Source organism: Artemia franciscana, unplaced genomic scaffold (assembly GCF_032884065.1).
Source record: "Artemia franciscana unplaced genomic scaffold, ASM3288406v1 PGA_scaffold_131, whole genome shotgun sequence".
Taxonomy (NCBI): Eukaryota; Metazoa; Arthropoda; class Branchiopoda; order Anostraca; family Artemiidae; genus Artemia; species Artemia franciscana.
In genome coordinates, this window is record NW_027062626.1 from 301,822 (window position 1) to 325,997 (window position 24,176).

The 24,176-nt window shown below is 35.2% G+C and overlaps 1 protein-coding gene across 1 annotated transcript in view; it reads left to right on the forward strand.

Annotated features, from left to right (window-relative positions):
- The window catches only part of LOC136041302 (organic cation transporter protein-like), a 77,415-nt gene that overhangs the window by 18,096 nt on the left and 35,143 nt on the right, over positions 1 to 24,176 (forward strand). Inside the window, exons 3-5 of the mRNA XM_065725921.1 lie at positions 6,719 to 6,977; positions 20,682 to 20,874; positions 23,341 to 23,774. Of these exons, the coding sequence (XP_065581993.1) occupies positions 6,719 to 6,977; positions 20,682 to 20,874; positions 23,341 to 23,774 (886 nt within the window). The remainder of the gene's footprint in view (positions 1 to 6,718; positions 6,978 to 20,681; positions 20,875 to 23,340; positions 23,775 to 24,176) is intronic.

The window sequence follows — 24,176 nt, forward strand, 5'->3', positions numbered from 1 at the left end:
TTTTAGACCTATAAGTTTTAGACAGCTAAGAAATTATTGGCCCTTCGAGGGCCCTATTTTGCGTAAAACCAAATTTCTTGGGGGAACAATCACCAAGGGTGGTGGTAAAAACATTAATAAGTCCTAAATTTATAGACATCCATGAATCATTTATTGATTCGCTGGCTTAAAAATAATTTTCAATAAATTAAATAGAAGGTTTCAAATATTATCAATCTGTGTTACAAAATTACTGTTTTCACGTCAATAGTGTATATGAGTAGTATGTCTTCAATTGGTCCAGCCGCAGCCCTATTCCAATCTGCTATTGGAGTTGCTAGTTCCTCATATCCAGATGAAAACTTATAAGAGAGTCTTAAAATTTTCTGGAAACAATATATGCATACATTCTCTTTGAAACCGTCCAACGAATATGAGCAGAGCCATATAGCGTTATCACAATTTCCGGGCGATAGGGAAATTCTTGGAAATGGATGCCAGCTATTATTTTTCTGTGAAATATTGCCATGAATGCAAGCACCGTGTACTCCCATTGTCTAAGGTATTTCAGGCAAATATTTTGATATAAAAGAATGATCGTCCAAGTTATTTTCATTAGATGAAGTGAGCTTAATCTAGCAAAATGTCTAATAAAAGGAATCTTAAAAAGGACTCTAACATACAAGAGGTTTGTGACCTATATATTTTCGTCATATGCTTAGCAGATTGTGGAATGTTGCTTATAGAGTTTATAGTCCCCTTTAGTTACTAAATTATATGTATATCATCTATAGTTTAAAAATCACCCCTTTCTTCGAGCTATTTTTGAGCTATTGACTTTAATTCATGGAATATTTTGAACCTGAACCTTCAGAGAACGGTAAAGAGCAACATAAAATCTAAAAAAGAGTATTTACTTAACTTTATGTGTTTGTCCATCATGTAGAGTCATTAATTTTTTGAAAGACATCCTTTATTAGTATTTATTCTTAAAGTTTTGAATTCAGTCCATGGATTATTTTTTAACCCGAGCCTAAACATGATTATTGGTAGAATTAGTATTATGAGTACGACAGGGTCCACCTTCCCTTAAAATATTTTTCTTGGCTGTGAAAGAGAAATGGATAGACACTGCATCGTAATGAACATGACAGGGCACCATACACCTCGGAGGAAAAGGTAACTTTTTTAAATTATTTTTTAACCGAAATTTTTCAGCAATTTACCATGTTTAAAAATCACCTTAAATATAATTATAACAAAAAATCACTTGTGTTATTTAAAAAAAAATACAGAATGGGGATGATATAAATATGTCTGTCGTGACTTTGTCTATTAAAAAAAACAATGTTCGTAGTGACAATTTTTTTATTGAACTTCGAAACGGAAATCTTCACTTTTCTTCATGTCTTATAATCATATTAAATATACATATAACAAAAAAATCACTTTTAATATTTTAGAAAGAACATAATGAATATGTTATTAAAACGTCAATCATGATGTTTTGTATTAGAAAAATAATGTTTTTAGTTACATTTTTTTTACTTAGATTTATTATTTTGGAGCCTATAATTCTTATGACTTTAGATTTTTTTGGAACTTTTCCAGAAAGGGGGTGAGGGCCAACCCTTTCTACGTATTATTTAAATGTTATTAGTGTTTTTTTGTAAAAAACATGTTTTGTTCTTTAAATTTATTTTTGCATTGCCTTTCATTTGTAAATAAAAACTTGTATTACTCGTAAAATTTATTGTTCTCGTGCATAGGGTATTATTTTTTATTCAATGGACAGATGTATTCTACAGTTAGTTGTATTTTGACTTTGAGGTAGAGTAGTTTATACCAATTTAAAACTCTATTTAGATCGTTTTTTTGTGGACTGTCAATTTCTGGCAAAACGAAACTTTAAAAAAAAATGCCGAATTGTAAAAAAATGTTTTTTAGAAAATCCAAGAAAAATTTATTATTTCTATAGTGTCTGGCAAAAATCCTACGATAAAATAAAGACTATTGCATCAGATACAAAATTCATACAGGGACTTGACATTTTTAATATAATTGTTAATATAACACATATATTAATATAACAAAACTCATGGTTAATTATTGACGATTTAGTGGAGTCCATTGAAGAATGGTCCCAGGAGACGTTACAATTGTTCACCATCCGATCTCATCATGAAAATATTTCCATAACCCTAGTTCTACTCTATCTGTTTCATCAGAGCAAGTGCACGAGGACACTTGCTTTGAATTGTACTTATTATATCATCTACAGTGTTGTTCTTGATTCCAGTTCACTCAAAACTTTAATTAGACAAATATATCCCGATAAACCGAAATTTCTATTTTTGGCATACAGTCAAGCTACAAATGAACCCTATGGTTTTATTCTACTGGACCTCAATCATAAAATCCTCGAGGATTTACGTGTAGTTACTGTTATTTTTAACAATGAAATTACCGTAATTCTGCCAGTGAATATTAAAAAAGGTCGTTAGTTGACATCATGACACTGAAGAAGCTACATGGAAAAACATACTTATTCACCGTTTTTGGTAATTCAAAACCACAGCTTAGGAAGGCTTAGGAATTGCCAACGATGAAAAATTGATTTTTCTTCAATATACGCTTCGACGAGTTGACAAACATAAACCCTACCGTGAGAGACCACTCAATGTAAATGTCATTGATCACAAAAAGTTCACTGCCAACACCAACACCATCAAAACAAGAAGATTTGTCTAAAGTTTTGACAAGTGTTGCAGACCTAATGCCGCATTCTTATCGTGAGAGCTGTAAAAGACTCACGACTCATCTCACTGAAAGTGATAATTTTCAAATTGATGGTAGCGGGAATCAAATTATAGTCTATGGCAAGACCTACGTTCTTCTTGATTTGTTATCAGATTAAAAAAAGACTTGAAAAAGACTTGTATCATTTGACAGCCATTTGCATAAATTTTTAAACTCGTCAAACTTCGTCAGAAGTCTTATTGGCAATAAGCATATTTTAAAACGAATGAAGGAATTTAGCCAAGTATCAAATGATGTTTTTAAATCATTTTTCGAAAATACTAGCACGCCAAGTGGGGATGATTTGGCGAGAGTGGGGGACTCAGCGAAGGCGTCTTGACATCACTGTATCACCCTCACTTGTTAAGGCGTCTTGACATCACTGTATCACCCTCACTTGTTAAGGCGTCTTGACATCACTGTATCACCCTCACTTGTTAGTTTTGAAACTTCAACCGACACTGTTTTAAGTTTTGAAACATGCTTACGAGAATACTGGTGAAGGGGGAAGTTTAAGTTCACCCATCACACTTGCTCAAGTCACTGGACTTGAAAAGAATCTAGCAGAAGAGTATTTAAAGAATGAATCAAGTCACAACCTACATCGTAACCACAGTGAGTTTGTGGTAGTCACTATCGAAATACTAAAGCCTTTTTCCTTTTGAAAATACTACAAGCAGATATTTCGACTCTAGATGAGATTCAACGGCGTCACAATGGGCCATAAAAGTACATTCTACCTGCAATCAGTGTTTTTAGTCGCTATACGTATGCTATTCCACTATGTTCAAAGAAAGGTGATAAAGTTGATAAGCTCTTGAAACCATCCTTGAACAGGATTGTTATAAGAAGATTCAAACGGATACGGGTAGTGAATTTGTTCATTCATATTTAAAGAAGGGTCTATTGAAATGTAATACAATGCTCCAATAAAGGTCGAATTGGCAGAAAACTTGATAAGAGCTATTCGACTTTTAATTTCAAGATATTTTACACTGAAAAATACTGCTGCTTTTATTTATAATCTAGTTAAAATCATGGTTCTAATAATCAAAGTCCTCATCTGTCCCTGACCAACTCTACCCTTATGGAAGTTCATTGAAGAGATGGCAACCTACTTGATACCTTTCTTAGACAATGTTCCAATGAAGGGGGGAGGAAAGTAGAAAAGAAGAAATTCATTGTTGGTGATACTGTTCGAATCAATCAAACTACAAATGTTTTTGAAAAGAGGAACTACTTAAGGTCCACTGAACTTCTTAAAGTATCCAGAATTTTAACACAAGACCCTTATCGTAACGTCTACGTGACATGAAAGATGATAAAATTCTATGCAGTTTTTATGATTATGAGTTACAAAAGGTTAAAAAAACACTGGAATATATCAGATTGAAAAGATATTAAAGACTCGTACTCATATGGGCAAGAGACAGTTGCTTGTTCGTTGGCTAGGATACAACTCTGATTTCAATTCTTGAATATCTGCAGAAGACGTACACAGTGCCCGGTGATTTCTATGTGGCATTAATGTTCAAGTCTCTGATCCCCTCTACGATGATTTGAATAAAACAAGCGATTTTCGGACAAAACTCCCCCCGACATCAAATTATCAGATTGAAAAGATATTAAAGACTCGTACTCATATGGGCAAGAGACAGTTGCTTGTTCGTTGGCTAGGATACAACTCTGATTTCAATTCTTGAATATCTGCAGAAGACGTACACAGTGCCCGGTGATTTCTATGTGGCATTAATGTTCAAGTCTCTGATCCCCTGTACGATGATTTGAATAAAACAAGCGATTTTCGGACAAAATCCTCCCGACATCAAATTCGACGAAGGAAAGTATGAAGTGGATTATACTCTGTGGATTATACTCTTAAAAATACAAATGTAGACCAGGATATTTTCCCATTGATTACGCTTGTCGTAGTGGCAATTGGAACATCATTTTCCATGATAGCTTCAAGTATTTTCTCTGAGAATAATTTCTTTTGCACGGTTAACATCTAAAAATGATCATTTAGTTTCAAGCACTCTTCAAGTGTTTGAAAGTAGGTTTCGTAAGATTTTCTGTTTCTCAAACCCATCCTTTTTTTCTTGATTTTCCCACTGCCGACTATAGACTCAATTAACAATTGTATGTTTCTACTTCGTGCACACTCTAACCACCTATTGGTTCTCTAGAGAGAGGAGTAAACGACCATCTAAAATACCTAACCAAAAAAAGAAACATTGTAAAATATTTTTATTGTCACAAATGTAACAACATAATAATATACATTTTTAGTCTATTTTCGTGAGGTGATGCAATTCTTTGTCCTCAGTTTGCTTCACGATTGCATTCAATCCATGTTGTAGTCTGAATATATGCATTATATTAACTATTGCTGCGAAACATAATTGTTCTTCCGACTTAAATTTACTCAATGATATAACATATCTACCAAATATCTAAACCCACTCAAATGTTAGCCGACAATCCTTTCCAATTTTAACTGCTACATTGGGGGCTTGTTTCTTCACATTGTCACTGTCAATTCCTTCAAGTTGCAGTAGTGTAAAACCACTCATTTTAAAAATATTAGAGGGTTTTTCCAACTTTAAACAATGCAAACTAATCAAATGTCTATGTGGAACTGTGATGCTAAGTAACAACCATCAAACTTTTATGTCAGTGATCACGTGATGGGTACTCTGTGCCTGGCCGCTTGTGTCTAAAGGCCCTTTTCACCGAGAAATAACAGCTGGCATGTGTTTCCTAGATTTTCCTTGAGCTATGATAACGCCATATGTGTAGGACTGTGCTTGTATCCATTGAAGGGTTTCACCAAGAAAATATGCATATAACGATCTCAGAAAATTTTAAGTGTCCTAGAAGTTTCGCTGGATACGAGGGACTAGCAACTCTAATAGAACATTGGAATAGGGCTGCGGCCAGACCAATTATAAGGATAAGAGGGGCTAGTGACTCCAATAGTACATCGGGATAGTGCTGCGGCCGGATTAATTGAAGGGATACTACGTTAATATTACCGTGAATGTCCGCAAATTGGTGCCTTTTTTCTCCTTTGTTTTAGTCAGTGTTGACAGTTAACTTTTTCAATTTAATGCAATGATTGATGATGACAGGTTAGGTTAGAAAATATTATATTTTGTTATGTTAGATTACGTTGGGTTAGGTTAGCTTATGTTAGATTTTTAACCTATTTATTATGTTTAGAACCAAATTTAACCTAAACTAATTTAAACTAATCTAAGCTAACATAATCTAACGTAACCTAACTTTAACTTTAATCATCATCGCTTGCATAAGGCTGAAAAAGCTAACTCGTAAAGCTAATTGAACCCAAGCAGAGAAAAAGTAATTTTCCGACATGCACCGGTGAATGTTGACACGAGCCAAATTTTGGACATTCACAGTAACATATATATCTGAAAGAAAAATAATCAAAAGGAAAAAAATTTTACAAGAAAAAATTGTCTCTTTGGAATATTAGATTTGTATTGATATTCAAGAATAGGACTAGTCTAAGAAGTATTTTTACTTTCTTAGAAATATTCTATTAACGCAATGTAGTGCTATTTTTGACCACAAAATTTTAAATCTAGCCAATAACTACTGTTGGAACTTCCTTATTTTAGGATATTATTATTGATGTTTTCACAAATAAAAACAACAGCGCTTAAAACACATATCTTTATGTTTAAAGCGCAAATAATATGATAACATTTTACAAGTGTTTGGGGGGGGGTATTTATTTATTTGCAGTATTTCCTATTCGTAACCTTTGATTTGTATTATGATTTCAATTTTGTTGTTGTTTTTAATGCTATAACAATCAAAAAACTAATTTTTCAAAATAGAAACTATTCTTCAACAGATTTTTTTTTAAATGAAGCTTTAAATTAATTTTTTTAATTACATTTCACTATTTTAGTTAAATTGGGTGTGTGATCGGAGCAACTTTCCACCACTAGCTCAAGCCATTTTCTTTGGTGGGAGTATTGTCGGAGGCATTGTTATCGGAGCCGTTGCAGATCGATATGGAAGGATTCCAGCCCTTATTGCAAGTAACTTAGTTGCGGCAGCTGGTGGAATCATATCTTCATTTTCAATGAATTTTCTCGTATTTGCTCTCTCCAGATTTTTAATGGGTATTGCATTTGACAACTGCTTCACTATGATGTACATTATAAGTAAGTAGTCCGGATTTATATGGTTGATTTTTTGCGAACCAATGATACCGATGACTCTGTATGTGAAGCTCTTTTAGACAAAACTTATGGCCATTCCAGACACTCAACATGTCTTTCGAAACATTGCCCTTTACTAAGTCAGCGGTATTACGGCAGCATGTGATAATTTTATGTGTTTATGATGCATTCCAAATAGCGTGGTCATAGTCTTTTACCTCAACTTTGATGGGAGCGGCTTTGAGGCTGAACAGGATTCTTTGAGTCGTGAGTCTGAATAGTATCCTTTCTGAGGTTTGGAGTTTGAAAAATCCTTAGCTTTTATATGTTTAGACAACTTTACTAGTTATTGAGGATATCAGTATTTCTAATTTAGAGGGGTAAACTACAGTCTGGGGTTTCTGGAGCCTTGTTAGGACACAATCTTAAAGGGTTTTTATTTTAAACTGGCAGTTTTGTTTATTTTTGCACCATATCTCAACGGGCATCCTTCTGTTTTTTTATGATGCAAATTGAAGACACTTGCATGATTCCGTTTTAAACAGGTTACAACAGTACAACACAGGTTACAATAGTAGGCACTACTGTTCTACTAAAGGTTGCTGACGGAAGGGGAGGGCTGTTGTAAGGGTCACTCAAGAACAAATTGGAGCCTTTTTTTGTAAAAATTGGGACAATAGTAGATATCTAAATTCCTTGAACTATGCCTGTATTAGCAAAGTGGCTCATGCCAACCTTTTCTACTAAAATATATTTGCAAAGATTAGGCTATTTGCATGTCTGGGGAGTTTGGCCCCCTGGGGTTGTGTGCGTCATGTCCCTTGGCAAGGCATTTCTCGTATCTTTAAATTATTTTGAGTTAGACAGGCATCACAAATGCCATTCCAATGCAGTGTGAATACCAAGGGGGGATGAAGTTGTCCCACAAGTAGTTTTAGGCCTTAAAGAGGGTTCTAAACTCAGAAATTCCTATCAAATGAGTCTGCCTACAACTTTCTAGGATCATCCGCTCTATACGAACACCCTTGCAAAAAATGGAAGACGTATAGCTCTTTACTAAGTCAACGCTTTTGCTTTGACTATTATCACTGGAAGCTTTTTAAGACAAAAAAAATAAAAAGAATAAGAGATTTTTTTAAATTAAGTATTTTAAATTTTGTAAGTAATTAAATTATATAAGTATTTTCAATCGTATTTTAAATCTTATTAAAGAGAAAACTTATTAAAAGAAAGCAAAACCATGGCGGTCTCCTTTTCATTAAACATCGAAACTGAAATATAGAACTTAAACTATGAAACTTAAATATAGAAATATAAGCTAAAAATTGAAACTGTGTCAAGAACTGGCTCATTTGACATTCTCTCTTATCTTTCTCTGTCTCTCTCCCCTTCCCCCCTCTTACCCTTTCAACATACTAGAGAAACCAGCAGTAGAGGCTTCAAGCCTCTACCTGCAAAAGTGTGAAATTACATTTTTTCTTTTTTTCCGAGAAGGATGTTAGGATAAAAGATTCATGTTTTGTACATTTGTTTGGTTTGGTTTTTCTTTGAATGAACTTTCTGGAGCCTTTTTAGGACACAATGTTAAACTTTAGGTTTTATTTTAAACTGGGAGTGTTTTTTTTTATTTTTCCCCAAGTCTCAACGGGCTACCTTTTGAATTTTTATGATGCAAATTGAAAATACTTGCATGATTTCGTTTTAAACAGGTTACAATAGTATCACACAGGTTACAACAGTAGACACTACTATTCTGCTAAAGGTTGCTGACGGAAGGGGAGGGCTGTTGTAAGGGTTGCTCAAGGTCAAATTGGAGGCTTTTTGTAAAAATTTGGATAATTGTAGATATCTAAATTCCTTGAACTATGCCTGTATTAGCAAAGTGGCTCATGCCAACCTTTTCTAGTAAAATGTATTTGTAAAGGTTAGGCTATTTGCTTGTCTGGGGGCTTTCGCCTCCTGGGGTTTTGTGCGTCATGTCCCCTTGGAAGGCATTTCTCGTATCTTTAAAGTATTTCGAGTTAAACAGGCATCACAAATGCCATTCCAATGTGGTGTAAATGCCAAGGGGGGATGAAGTTGTCCTACAAGTAGTTTTAGGCCTTAAAGAGGGTTCTAAACTCAGAAATTACTATCAAATGAGTCTCTTACAACTTTCTAGGATCATCCGCTGTATACGAAGACCCTTGCAAAAAAATGGAAGGCGTATCACTCTTTACTAAGTCAACGCTTTTGCTTTGACTATTATCACTGGAAGCTTTTTAAGACAAAAAAATAAAAAGAAGAAGAGAATTTTTTTTTAAATTAAGTATTTTAAATAACAATCAGATTTTAAATCTTAGTAAAGAGAAAACCTATTAAAGCGAATTATAATCATGGCGGTCCCTTTTCTTTAAACATCGTAACTGAAATATAGAACTGAAACTATGAAAATTAAATACAGAAATACAAGCTGAAAATTGAGCCTGCGTCAAGAGCTGACTCATTTGACATTCTCACTTATCTTTCTCTGTCTCTCTCCCCCTCCCCCCTCTTGCCCTTTCAACATATTAGAGAAACCGGGAGTAGAGACTTCAAGCCTCTATCTGCAAAAGTACGAAATTACATTTTTTTCTTCTTTTTTTTTCCGAAAAGGATGGTAGGATGACAGATTCATGAATTGTACACTTGTTTGGATTTTTTTCTTGGAGTGAACATATTGAACTGCTGGCCCTAGAATATCGAGTGAGTACTCATATGGATTGAATTTGATCTGTCCATTGTCGTTTCTAAAGTACATAAGATATAACACCTCAGAAAAGTGCCGTTTTCAGTTATTTGCGATGCAAAATGACAATTTTGGCATAACGAGAACCCAACTGTTATCATTAAAAAATCCTGATTTATAATTATTGAAAGATTTATATCAATCTAGTTTTAAGGTCGCAATGCGGTGTGGTGGCGAATTGTTTACTGAAGATACATAAAATCTTTAGTTACTTAAGTTAGGAGGTTGAAACTCTTTACCTTTAAAAATTGTTATACTTAAAAATTCTTTTAAATTATTTTTTAGCACTATTAAGACGAATATATAAAAAGCAAATAAAAGATAGCTTTTGAATGAGCCATTAAAAATCTTTTTACGATCATCAACCATGATGATTGTGCGCTGTTTCATTTAGACCATTTGCCATTTTCAGGGGTATCAAGCCCTTTTTCAAAATTTCGAAAAATTTGCTTTTGGAATAAACTTTGCTATTAAGTTGAACTCACATGATATTTATTGTCTTTAAAACACCATTCATAAAATTTTTTCCCAATAAGCAGTTATTTTTCAAACGCATTTATAAACTTTCAGTTACTACCGGCTACAGTTCGCTCTTTAGCAGGTTGCAATTATCACTGCAACCATGGCCCTTATAATTATCATCTTCTTAATTCTGACACCATTCTACTGACATTTTCTCATTCAGTCAGATCGGACGTCAATCCTATGACTGCCTCACATGCTGCCTGAAAGACATTGCCTGAGTCAGCGAAAAAGTCTTCTGTTTGGTATCTTGAGAATAATTATTAAACAAATAATTGTTGTTAGAATTTTCTCCGTCTTTTTTTTTCCTTCTTATTTTTTTTAGCGTGCCGTAAGGTAGGGCCGAGTTGTACGTTGGTACTGTTTATGACGCATGGTACTTTGGTCTTGGTTGGTTTGGAGGGTAATTAGTGGTGAGAGGTAATCCACCTGATCTTTACTAGTTTTGTTTACGTGGCTTCCCGGTCATTGGGGAGGGCGGTTTGATGATCCATTTTTCTAAATAAATTTATCAATATACCTAAAGGAACACCAACCCACTTTCTTTAATACTTGAAAGCTGTCTTTTTAGGTTCTCCGCTACCTCCATAGTTTCTATACACATTGAAAATTATTTGGGAGAGGGTGATTTGGCCAGTTTTTGGGAGGCGGGACTGGGAGAATTAAAATATACACAGATCAGATGAAATATATGAAAACTTTTTGAGGGACCTAGGTCTGAATGCCTTCTCGCGCGTTCGTGCCTGATCTCCAGGTTGATTCATCACAATCAAGATGAATACGCGCTAAAGGTAAAATATAAATATGGGCATTGCAAGGGTGTGGCTTAAAAAAAAGATATTCGTGAGGGCCATATTAAAGGGTCAAATTCTGTTCATAAGCTCTTCAAGACTTAACTGTAGTACTTTGCTCTTAAATAAAGGTGACGTCACCATTAAACGAGCGAAATTTGGATTTTGCAAAAAAACTTCCGGGTCATTAGGCTTCTGTCAATCCAAGGATTATTATCTCTTTATGAACCATATCATGGTAAAAATGTAGCAAGTCAACTTTTTTATGGGCCTGTAACAGCATTTATCAAGATTCAAGCCATATAATGATGTAAGAAGGACTTTAAAGAAAATAATTTATTTACACATTGTTGAAGCTAGGGTTTAGTTAATCTGTTGTCACCATGTTAATTTTTTCCTTCGGAAAATCAGCAGTTAGTAGTGATCATAATTGGGGAAATTTTTAGCATTGGGCTATTACGCATGCTTTAAACTATAGACGATGTGTGCTTATCATTACCTCTACAAAAAAATTATCAATTTAGTATCATCCTTAGACAACCACGTTTTAAAATAAGCTTCATCTGCCCATATCTCATTTACTCTTGAATACGAACCAAGACAGTCGGGCCATCAGGTCTGACACTTCCATTCCTGAATTTTAACATTCAAAAAACAAGTAAAACCTCGTCATCTTTATAAAGGTTCTCTTAGCCATGCCTAAAATTCAGAACCGTTCAAGGGAGAGAACTGATTAGCTGCCCCACTGCAGCAACGGGGGGAGGGCCTGGGATCGCCCACTTTGATCAGATTTTAAAAAATTATTTTTTCCAACACATTATTTTTAAATTAGATTCTTCATGACCCAGGTTAGGACCTAGGACTAGTTAGGACTCTTCATGACCAGGTAGTTACAACTGTAAGCGTCAAATTTATCAAGGACAACGAGTTTTTGGCAGGTTTCCGCCCAACTCCCCATAACACCATTCCTCAGTTCAAAAAAATGTGTGCTCCTTTTAATTCAGGTAACACTCCTAGATAGTCCCAAGGCTAAAAAAAAAACGAAAAAACAAAGGCTTGTGACACTTTTCTGGAACCATTCCTGAGGGAGGGGGCGGAACTTATCTCAAAACAAATTTCTTTGGTATATGTTTGTCTTCTTGGCCCGGGGATACAATATTTTAAGTTTCGATCTATTAAGAAAAATAGTTTGATTTAATTTGAATTTCAAGTGAAATATTTATTTTCTCTTTTTTTGTGAATTGAGGTCCCCTTAACCAAAGAAATTTCAGATATAAGTTCAAAAACAAACGGGAAAAATTTTTGACCGATTTTTTGGGGTCCTCTTCCCCCAATCTATTTTTTATATTAGGGTCCGCTTGACCCTGGAGTTCCAGGGTGCAAGTTTCAAGCTGTTCAGAAAAAAAAAATGTTGGTCCTTTTTTGCCCCGTTACGGAGGCACCATTATCTTCGTCTATTTATTCTTTGACTAGGATCATTTTAGTGCAAGGATTTAAAGATATATTTTTTTGTGTTGACCAGAGAAAAAAAAACGGTAAGGACTTGCATTAGACTTTACAGTCCGTACCGGCGGTGCTGATCTCCGTTTCTTGGCCCTTCAGCCAGGAAGCGCAATGGGGGGCTGGGAACCAGAGAGAATGACCAGCGTTGACCAGAGAGAATGTTATTTATTCTTTTTAGGCTCTAATTTTGGAAGGAATATGTGCCTAAACCAATTTAGTTTTTATTTGGATCTTCAAGTCCCGGAAATTCACGACTACAAGTTTTAAATTGATCAGTAACAACCCAATCCTCGGCCCCTAAGACCCCCACCACTGACAAAATGTATGGTCCCCATAACCTAGGCAAGAATTGTCAAAAATTTTGTGTCGTTTGAAATAGAATGTTTTCCGGCCGTTTTTTTTACCACGATTTTGAAACGGGTCCTGTGCCTGAAAACTTAATTTGTTTATGCATTGGGTGTCCACTTTGCCAGGGACTTGAGGCTTTAAGATTCAACTGATTAAAAAAACTGATTCAACTGATCAGAAAAATGTTTGTTGATTCTTTTGATGGTCCCATTTTAAGGCGAACCAATACTTTCTTGCAATTTTTTTTGCGAATTTATCTCCTTGGCCCGAGGACTTTCACATGTAAGTTCCAAGCTTCTGCGTCATTTTCTTGAATATGTTTAAATATATGCGTGGCAAGCTAATCCGTCCTGTAAAGGCAGACTTCAGCCCAGGTAGAGTTTGTCCGGAGCAGATACTCAGGATCCGGCTCATCCAGCAGCAGTACAACAGATATCACCTATAAATGCTGGTAACTTTTATTGATTTTAATGGTGCTTCTGATTCCCCTGTCAGAGAAGAACTATGGAAGATTGTGGCTGGAGATTGAGTGCCACAGGACCTCATCGACATTCTCGTAAACGGATACATGGATACTGAGACCTGTGCCTGCATCTCGGGTAAAAATACTACCGAGTTTACAGTCGAGTCTGTTGTCAAGCAGGGATGCCCCCTATCACCCATGTAATTCTATTACACGATAGGCTTGATAATGAATAGTGTCCTGACTAGCCACAGAGGAGTTGTCCATGTTCAACTGGATGACTTTTCTTAATCCATGATGGACTTGGATTTTGCAGACGATGTTGTCTTGTTGGAAACAGCAGCCGCTGGCTTACAAGACATGATTGATCATGTCTCCAAGACTTTGAAGCGCATTGTGCTTTTCCCAAACAGCTCCAAGACAAAGTGATGACCGATGATGTGATGGCCGTCAAAGTTAAGACGAATTCAAGTACCTTGGGTCCATTTTAACACCAGATGGTAGACCTGGTAAAGACATTTCTTCCCGGATATAAAGGGCTTGGGGATTCTTTATCAGTCCATAGAAGACACGGTGGGTGAAACGTGAGATCTCGACAGGGAACAAAGTCAGAGTCTACATAGCATCTACGTGAGGTATTCAACTGGGCACCTGCGAAAAATGGCCGCTAAAGGCTGTAGAAGCTAGAGCTCTGGGCGCATTCGATCATCGCTACCTTCTCTGTATACTCCGAATTAGCAGATGGTCTAGAATTTCTAATAGCGAAGTAAAAATTTGCTTTGGCCAGACTTAAGAACTATTCTCTACCGTCAAAAACGGCACTTCAAACTTTTTGGACACATCTTGCGCCGACCCAAAGGCACGATACATTAAGATGCCCTTATTTGTGAGTCAGTACCATCCTGGAGACGACATCGGGGATAACAGATGAAAAATATTTGGCAAAAACTTAAGGAGGACCTTGAACCAACTGGAAACTTCTGTATGCATGGTAAGAGATGAGACAGAAACTGGATGAAGATCGATGGGGATGCTGTAACCTACAGGTTGAGGTGGTCGTCGGACGTAATTCCGAAGTTCATTGGTGCCGGGTAGGACAGTTCTTCGTCTGGTTCCCGCCGAAAGTAAAGTAAAAGTAAGTGTAAGCTAATCCAAAAAACATTTCTTGGTTTCAGATTTTAGAGGTTCTTGCCTACTACCTATTTTTTGCGCATGAGGACTCTACCTTGGCGGTTTGAAGAAAGCAAGCTTTGTTGGCCTTTTTTTGGCCCTGATTTTGGGGAGAATCAATTCATCTTCCTCTTTTTTGAGAATACCAGAAAAAAATGGCCTTGGGGCGAACCAAATTTTCTTCTCAATTTTTGTTGTGAATTACGGTATCCATAACCCAAGGACTTAAGGATATAAGTTTGAAGCTGATTAGACAAAAACTAGTGTGTTTCTGAGACCTTATTTGTGGTTTTCCAAGCTTCCAACTAAAGTTTGTTTTCTGTATTTGGTCCCCTGGGCCCAAAGAATTATAGCTTTGAGTTTCAAGATTTTCAGAGAAAAAAGTTGCTATTCATCAGGCGCTGTTTATTGGGGAACAGTTTGTTCCATTTTTTTCTTTTTAGTATTCGGGTGTCCTTAAGTCAAAGCTGTGTTTTTAAGTCCATTGACTTAAAAAAACAACTTTCGAGCTAGTTGGGATTTTTTTGTCTTTTTGGGTCTCATTTGAGGTGGGGGTGTGCTTTTAAGCATTTTTTAAATTGCGTTCCACTGGGTCTAAGGACGAACATCTTTAAGTTTCGAATTGATAACGGAGGAGAAATGTGGTCAGAGAAGAAACGGGGGAGAATAGCGAAGTAATACCTGTTTTTTCAAGTTATTTGTTTTTAATTTTCGTTGTCTTACCAAGCGCTAATATTACGAAGAAGGTGTCATCCATAATTGAACACTGGCAGGCATATACGGGAGGGTACATGGAGCAATATTCAATCCCGAATATTCATAATTGTCATAAATATTATCAGATATTACTTTAGACAATAGTAAATATTTCCTACTCTTCTTGTAATTCACCTGTTATATAATGTTTTTTTTTTGTTCTCATGTCTACTCCCACCCTTAATGAATTTCTGGTTTTTGGAGGACGAAGCACTAAAAGTTTTTTTTTCCTGTATTACTATATACTCTTTTTCTATATTCAAATTTAGGTTTCAAAACTGTCAGTGGAAGATGAAATTTTTTGGCAAGGTTGTGGTATATACGGTATATTGGTATATTGGTACAATATGGTATATTGTGGTATATACGCCGGTAATGTGAGGTTTGCGGGCCCACCCGAAATGTCATGATCTTAACAATTTTTCTTGTCATTTCGTATGTTTTCTAAACAATTTACTCAATAGTTGTCCTTTTTCAGTTTGTGCAGCAATTGATGATCCCAAAATGAATTCCCCCGTAAATGCCTGGTACAATTTAGATTTGTAGCAATAAAAATGTCATAAATCGTCATTAAATTACCACAAATTGTCAACGTATCAGATTATATTTTTGGATGCTTACATCACGGCGATCTAAATGATTATTTCTTTATAAGGAAGAAAGAGGATTTTAATACGGTGAATCATGAGCCATTGCTAAACTCTTTATAATCCAAGAAACGTGGCTTCAACAACTTTTCTAGGTGACAGAGGCCTGAAAAGAGAATATTTGCATTTCATGTGTGCGGGGACTAGTTCCCACTCCCTCTCTAGCCTAAGGGAGTACAAAGAAATTACCTTTTCCGCCGCATGACATTAGTGAATTGCACCACTCCCTGGAAAAAGTAAATCATAGTCGCCTATAAACGGACTGGAAAAGGCCGAGATCTAATGAGACAAAATTTTCAGGTAACTAAAAAAAAGAAACACTTTACATTTAAGGGTTTTATGTAACGAAACGATATCTAAATTATGAGTTAGTACAAAGACTTAAGCAAAGTTATTACAGTAAAGAGTTAGAACATTATTCCTAACTTATATTGATGAATTTATGAATAAATTATTTTATCCGCACGAAAATCCAAACAGTTGGACTTGGCCATATGTACCTCTCTCTCCCCCAACAAGTTCAGAAAAGGTCTATGGGCACTATATTTAAGCATTTCTGATTTTTTACCTGAATTGCCTTTATTATTTTTACCTGAATTGCCTTTATTTATTTCTGTTATTATCATTTTTTTCCTTGTCACTCTGCATGCCCAAGCTCCTTTTTGTAGCGACAAAAAAAAAAGAAAAAGAAAAATGGATGCACTAAGAGTAAAACAGAGGTAGACACATTTCGGAAATGGCATTGGATCAAAATAAAAGTGCTTCACTAGAATCGTTATGGTAAAAAATCCTGGGGAGCACTAAAGCCACCCCCCCCCCTTTGGCCAACATAAAAATCACTTTTCGCATGGGAAGCGTTAATGTGTCCCTTTTTTTTCTCCTTCTGCTTTTTTCTTCTTCACCTATAGTAGGAACATAGAAACCTGTTTAATGACCTACTTGAAAGCTAATTTTAATAACTAACGGCTTTTTTATAAATCAGACTTGACAATACCGTTAGAAAGTGCCATATAACATCCAAAAAGTGTATTTTGGGTACTATTTCTTGAGAAGAAAGCTGAAAAGAATGGACCCTATTACGTCACAACCTCCATGGTCAAAAACCCGAAACCTGAGGTATACAGTCGAGGTATACCTCCTAGCTTCTTAATATTTTTCATAAATTGTCTGCTGACTAACAGAATTAGTAAACTACTGCAACATCATAGGGAGATGTTTGAAGGCCCTGTTCCAAGCTCTTGATTGTGTTAACCTGTTTTACGTAAGTTCTTAATGCCATGATAAAGTGCCATATGGTATTTTTGTCGAATTTCTGAAAATAAAAAGCTGGAAAGCATGGAGAGGGTACTTGATGATCTTCACGGTTTTTAATGTCCTTCAGTTTCAAAAATCATTTTAAAAATTTACCGGTAATGTATGAATGGTAACTGGTATTGACGACAATGGAAGATATTTCCAGAAAACTAATTTTGTTTACAAAATTTAATTCTGAGAATTTAGGCCAGAGCATGAAGCCCCGCAAATATAAAAAGCGGTAACAACTCTGAAAACCAAGGAAAAAAGAGAAAATAGCCATGAGAGAGTGATTAAATCGGTTATAGCCTATGAAAAGACGTTCGAAATTTGAATCATTCTTTTTATTTCTTAATGTTTGGATATAGCGAATATGTGGCCAAAGTTGAAAAAAAACGAAAGTTGGAAAAGTTGAAAAGTTTTTCTGATGATAGTCAAAACTCAAATAGAAAAAAATTACTGCTTTGCAGTTTCTGCAGCATATTTTTGAAAGAAATGTTTCAAATAAATTGGCTCTTGATCTTTCCATATGTATTAGCGATTTAATGAAAACCAAGCTTCTTTTTTCAACAAGAATTAGAACTTTATGGCAAAATTTATCAAACAGTTCGTGGTAACGAACTGTAGTAAGGAGCAACCCGGCTCAATAGTAACCGAACCTCTAAAAAATGGAATTTTGATAACAATAGTTACATCAAAAGAATTTCATTTTAATGCTGATTTTAAATATATAAGTTTCATCAAGATCGGTTATACCCATCAAAAGTTACGAGCCTGAGAAAATTTGCCTCATTTTAGAAAATAGGGGAAAACACCCCTAAAGTCATATAATCTTAACGAAAATCACACCATCATATTCAGCGTATCAGAGAACCTTTTTGTAGAGGTTTCAAGCTCCTATCTACAAAAATGTGGAATTTCGCATTTCTTGCCAGAAGACAGATCACGGATGCGTGTTTATTTTTTTTTTCCCCCAGGGGTGATCTTATCGACAGAGTGGTCCTAGAATTTCGAGGGAGGGCTCATTCTAACGAAAATTAAAAGTTCTAGTGCCCTTTTTAAGTGACCAAAAAAATTGGAGGGCACCTAGGCCCCCTCCCACGCTCATTTTTTCCAAAAGTCACCGGATCAAAATTCTGAGATAGCCATTTTATTCATCATAGTCGAAAAACCTAATAACTATGTCTTTAGGACGATTTACTCCCCCGCAGTCCCCGTGGGAGGGGCTGCAAGTTACAAACTTGTGTTTGACCTGTGTTTACATATAGTAATGGTTACTGGGAAGTGTACAGACTTTCTCAGGGGGATGTTTTTGGTTTAGGGGGGAGATTTGAGGGGGAGGGGTTACGTGGGAGGATATCTCCATGGAGAAACTTGGAAATGGAAATGGAGAAATGGAAAGTTTTTTCTACTGAAAGTAAGGAGCAGCATTAAAACTTAAAACGAACAAAAATTATAACGCACATGAGGGGTTTACCTCCTCGTTATATCTCATTCTTTACGCTAAAGTCTTTTTAGTAATTTCAACTATTTATTCTACGGCCTTTGTGATTCAGATGTCATTCTTAAGGAATTGGGACAAAATTTAAGCTTTAGTGTAAAGAGCGATGTATCGACGAGGGTTGAACCCCGTCATATACGCAATAAAAACATACGAATATAGAAGTTCGTTACGTAAGTTAATTCGTAAGTTACGTATATTTTTTACCAATGAAAACGTTTGTAAAAAATTAAAAGTTCTAGTTGCTTTTTTAAGTAATCAAAAATTGGAGGGTCTCCTAACTAGGAACTAGGCCTCCTCCCTCGCTCCTTTTTTCTCAAAATCTTCCCAAAAATTTTCAAAATCGCAGTTAACTAATAAGCAAATTTCGTATTAATTATTTATGTGTGGAGAGCCAAGATCAAAACATGCATTAATTCAAAAACGTCCAGAAATTAAATAAAAAAAACAAGTTTTTTTAAATGAAAGTAAGGAGCAACATTAAAACTTAAAACGAACAGAAATTACTCCGTATATGAAAGGGGCTTTTCCTCCTCAACGCCCCGCTCTTTACACTAAAGTTTTTTACTGTTTTAAAAATAGAGTTAAGACAAAGAGTCAAACTTTAGCGTAAAGAGCGGGGCGTTGAGGGGGAAAAGCCCCTTTCATATACTGAGTAATTTCTGTTCGTTTTAAGTTTTGATGTTGCTCCTTACTTTCATTTAAAAAAACTTGTTTTTTTTTTATTTAATTGATTTCAAGACCGGTAAAAGATTATTGGCAGCTAAATAAATTAGTCTTTTGTTTCTGAGCCTGACTTAAAAACTTTCTGTTCATAATCCTGTTTTGTTGTTTTGGTTTTGTGCTTTCTCATAATTCTAGAAATATAGTATAGGAAAATACATATCACTAGCCAGTTTATTCAGAACTGTTTGTCAAAAATATGTTGCATAAACTGTGAAGCAGCAATTTTTGTTCCTTTAAATTTAAATCAGATATACTTTCATCAGATATACTTTTTATCCTTTTCTTTTAAATTAGTCTAATTCAGGTTTCGCTATATCAGCTTTTTATAGGCAGCATGTTTAGGGAGTAGCTCTTTACTTCTTCCCATCGGTGTGACAACCACAAAATCAGTCAAATGTAAAAGTTACTCTTGCGTAAATTATTGGCTTTTTTGAAATTGTAGTAATCATATTGCAAAAGAAACAACTATTTAATTTATGTGGTCTTTGACATGGTAACGTTTATACGAGTTTTTTCTAAGTTCTGCGTCAAATAACTAAATTCAACGGACTGAAAGTTTCAGTTAGATGAGAACTAAGTGAAAATGATAGCTTAATGCCGTATTTTGTTGGTATATACAGAATACTAATTAGAAAAATGTGAATTAAATGAATACAATGTAGCACAAATTTAGAGCGTCCACCTTCCAGGTTTTCAAGCAAGGTCATGGTGGATCTCTTTTAATGATGCAGAAGCTTGAAGTGTTTCTTCCAGAAAAAGTGTCTGGACTTCACAGTTTTTTCCGCAAATGTGGCATGTCTGTAGCTCAAAAAGTGTATTTGAATCCTGAGAAAAAATTCAACTGCGAGTTGCTCGGTTGCATTTGTATGTAATTTATTGAGTTGCTGAACTGGACTCATTGCATAAACAAAGCCAGTAAACATAACATTAAATGGGCATTGGCGTCAATTAACGAAAGGGGGGGGGGGTATTTTTCCAATGAAGTTATTTTACAAGTATTCTTCAAAATCTACCTAGTTGGTGTGACTGTAAACTGATTAACTACGATAAAAATTATATAGCATGAATCTTAGATGTGGTCATAATATATATTTCGGATAGATAACTTAGCAACTAGTTTGTATCGCCACATATATTCTTTAACCTTAATTCTGTTCGTCATTTTGTATTACTGAATTTGTCTTTGAGCCCATTTTTATCAAACATTCTTATTCTTCTAGTGCTGGAATACGTCGGTCCAAAATACAGGACTCTCGTTGCCAACTTATCAATAGCTCTGTTCTATACAACAGGAACTGTCGTCTTACCATGGATTGCATATGCTATTTTTGATTGGAGAATATTCAGTCTAGTAACTTCACTTCCCCTTCTGTTTGGGGCTGCAGCTTATTGGCTGGTTCCAGAGAGTGCAAGGTCAGTTTTAATTTTTAAAGAATTTCAAAGCAGTGTCCATTCAGAACAGGGACTACAGTACAAGTATATAGTGGTAGCGAAATGTTTCCCCAAACACGACGCACATTTCGTAGCGCGCAATTTGGGAAGTTCCCAGGCCGTCAGAGCCATAATTTCAGTTTCTACTCGGCTTTCCATTGAAAAAATTTGACATTATACGCACTTGAAGGTGGGGTCTTGAAGAGTGGTTTAGCTTGTGTGGTTTTAGATATGTTTCAAAAATCTTCAATGGAGAGTATAGGACTTTTCGCTAGTGTACGTTACTTCTACTGTGCTAGGGACTCTCAAACTTTTAAATTTTTGCATTAGATTATGTTTTTAAAATACAATGACACTAAATCGAGTGTTTATAATCAAAGAAAAAAATGTAAAAAATTAGATAGTGTTAAACGTTAAGAAAAGTCATTTTTTTTAGACAGTCACCTTTTAGATTAATTCTGGACATTCATTTTGATTTTTTTTTCGTAAAAATTGCAACATTAAAGATAGTACGATGTATCATTAGCACTGCACGCACCACAATTTTAGAACACCTGATTTAAACCGCCTTACGAGGAATATTTAATAAGTTTATCTAGAAATAATTTGTCTCAGAAAGTAATAATAATATCGGTAAAGTCCCATAGTCCATTTTAGAAAGTCCCTTAAATACCACAGTAGATAAATGTTGACTAGAATTAAATCTGTCATTTAAATAAAGTCAAATGCATAGAATACATCCCTAATGCGGGGGTCCTACTGTGTCAATAAAGTTAAAAAAGATGTCCACAAAGCTAGTAAACCGTTTTCCTCCTATAATTTTGTTGACTTTATTTTTGTTTATTAACTTTTTGAAGAAAGTTCGCCAAGTTCAGCCAATAGCAGAAGACTTGTGGAAACTTTCAAATAAACCAAATATAAATAAGTGTCTACATATGTAATAGCGTATATTGTATGTGTAGTTGTGTGTATATTGTGTAATGTTTGTTTAACATACTTGTTTAAACAAATTTGTTATGTAAAAGAACAAGGGCTAGACAAAAACTATTTTCATCTAATTTCTGCCTAAGAAGATAGTTTTCTCCACTCGACCTATGTTTAATTCAGTTATTCGCTATGAAAAAATTGCTGTAAAGTCAAAAAAGAGAAATTCTCTTGTGAGCGAGACAAACTTTATGATCGCAATTTCACGAAAAACTTTATTAACTTTGATGACGCCGTGGGAGCCCTGCATAAGTATGGTAACAGGTAGGAATATCATTTGTTAGGTATAGAACCGAAATGTCAGCATGGAAGGGGGTTAAATCTTAGTGCCTCCACCATTTTACTAAGCCTACAAATTAGAAAGAAATGATATCGACAAAAATGCATAGCATAAATTGGCAGGCCTACAATCTTTGTGACCCTTTGCTACTGGACCTTGCTACCTCAGGACCCTAGTATTGAGGAGTAAAAGCATAATTTTATAGCTTCATAGCGGTGCCGTAGCAAGTGCAACTTGTTGGATCCTCGTCAGTACTGCCACTGGTTTGAGTTTCGGTATATTGGGATACTGTTCAATTCTCAATTTCTGTCCTGATCTTCATTGTTGCTCTATCTCCACCATTTTTGAAATACTAATTCGCATTTCTGCAAAATATAACAAAAACTACCTAACCTGATAGATACTTTTTTTAAATTTATTCTTCTATTAAGGTTTTGAAAGTTTAGCCTTGCTTTTCTCGCAGTAGAACTATTGTTTCTTTAAACCTTGAAGTGCAACAAATACTAATTTTGCGATTAGTATTCTGTTTCTGACATATAAATTTGGCGTTTCTGAGTATGGCCATGTGCTACTCTTTTGAGCATTAATGTTCCTTGTGCTAATTTTTATATGTTTTTCTGCTCTTACACAATATGACAGTTTTTCCTGCTTTTGATAACTGATGTAAAGCCATCAACAAAGCCATGTATCCATCAATTTCCGAATTAAATTTCCGAAGTTTTCGGTGAAATACTTTTTTTTTAATTAAGGGCCTCTGGGGGTTTTTAACTCCAGTCCTTAAAAAAAAGTCATAAATCAAAACTGAATGGCTCAGAATGTATAGATATAACTTCTAGAAATAGATATAACTATAGATATAAGATAGATATAGATGGGCATAAAAAATAGATATAACTCTAAAATTTAACTTCTTGTAACTATGAAAAACCGACAAGATGCGACCAAAAAATTAAAATTCTTTGGACCAAAAATTAAATCATGAAGCGGTCATGGCATAAAAGTGGCTTTTGAATTGCGATGAAATATAGCAAAAAAATGGTATTGTTTCCTTGGAGCTCATATTATGAGTGTCATCTGCAGACTCTCAAGACTCTTTTTCAGTCTTTACTCCCACATTTCATTACATTTGTAAAATGCTGATAGAAATAATTTATTTAAGTAGACTTTATTTTGATCTATTACAGATGGCTTTTAACCAATGGTCAGACAGAGAAAACCAAACAAATTTTAAAGCGGTTTGCGAGGATTAACAATAAGGAAGTTGACGAAAGGATTTTCAACCAGCTGTGTCTTGCTTCTGAAGAAGCTGCTAGAGACCAAGACCAAAGCCAAATACCTACGATTTTGGACTTATTAAAAACGCCAAGAATGAGGAAAAACTTTATTCTCATCTCAATTCTTTGGATGATAGTTGCAGTTGTCTATGACGGTCATGCAAGAAATACAGCAAATCTTGGGACGTCAGTCTACGTTACCTTCAGTATTGCTTCTGCAACAGAACTGCCAGCAGACATAATTCTTGTTTTGTTCTTAGATAAATGGGGAAGACGAGCATTGGCTTGTGGGACACTGCTTACTGCTGCTGCCTTTAGCCTTGTGACTATTGTAGTACCCCTAGGTGAGCTTAAAATTACATAAATTAAGCATAAAACATGGCCTTTATCCCTGTTTTCAGCCTTTTTCTGACCCTTTGTAATTTGGTCGAAATGTCTCTGGGTCTTTCAATTTATAAATAAAAAAAAATTACAAATAAATAAATAAAACCAATAATATATGTAGGCAAGGGCAAAGTTCATAACTTGCAGCCCTTTGTCTGGGAACTGTGGGGGATTAAGGCATCGTCAAAGACACAGCTATTAAAATTTTTGACTATGTTGAACGAATGGGTGACTTTGAAAAAAAATAAGCTTAGAAGGGGTCCCAGTTGCCCTCCAATTTTTTCAGTCACTTAAAAAGGGCACTATCGCTTTTAAATTTAGTTCAAATGAGCTCTCTTGCTATATTCTAGGACCACTGGGCC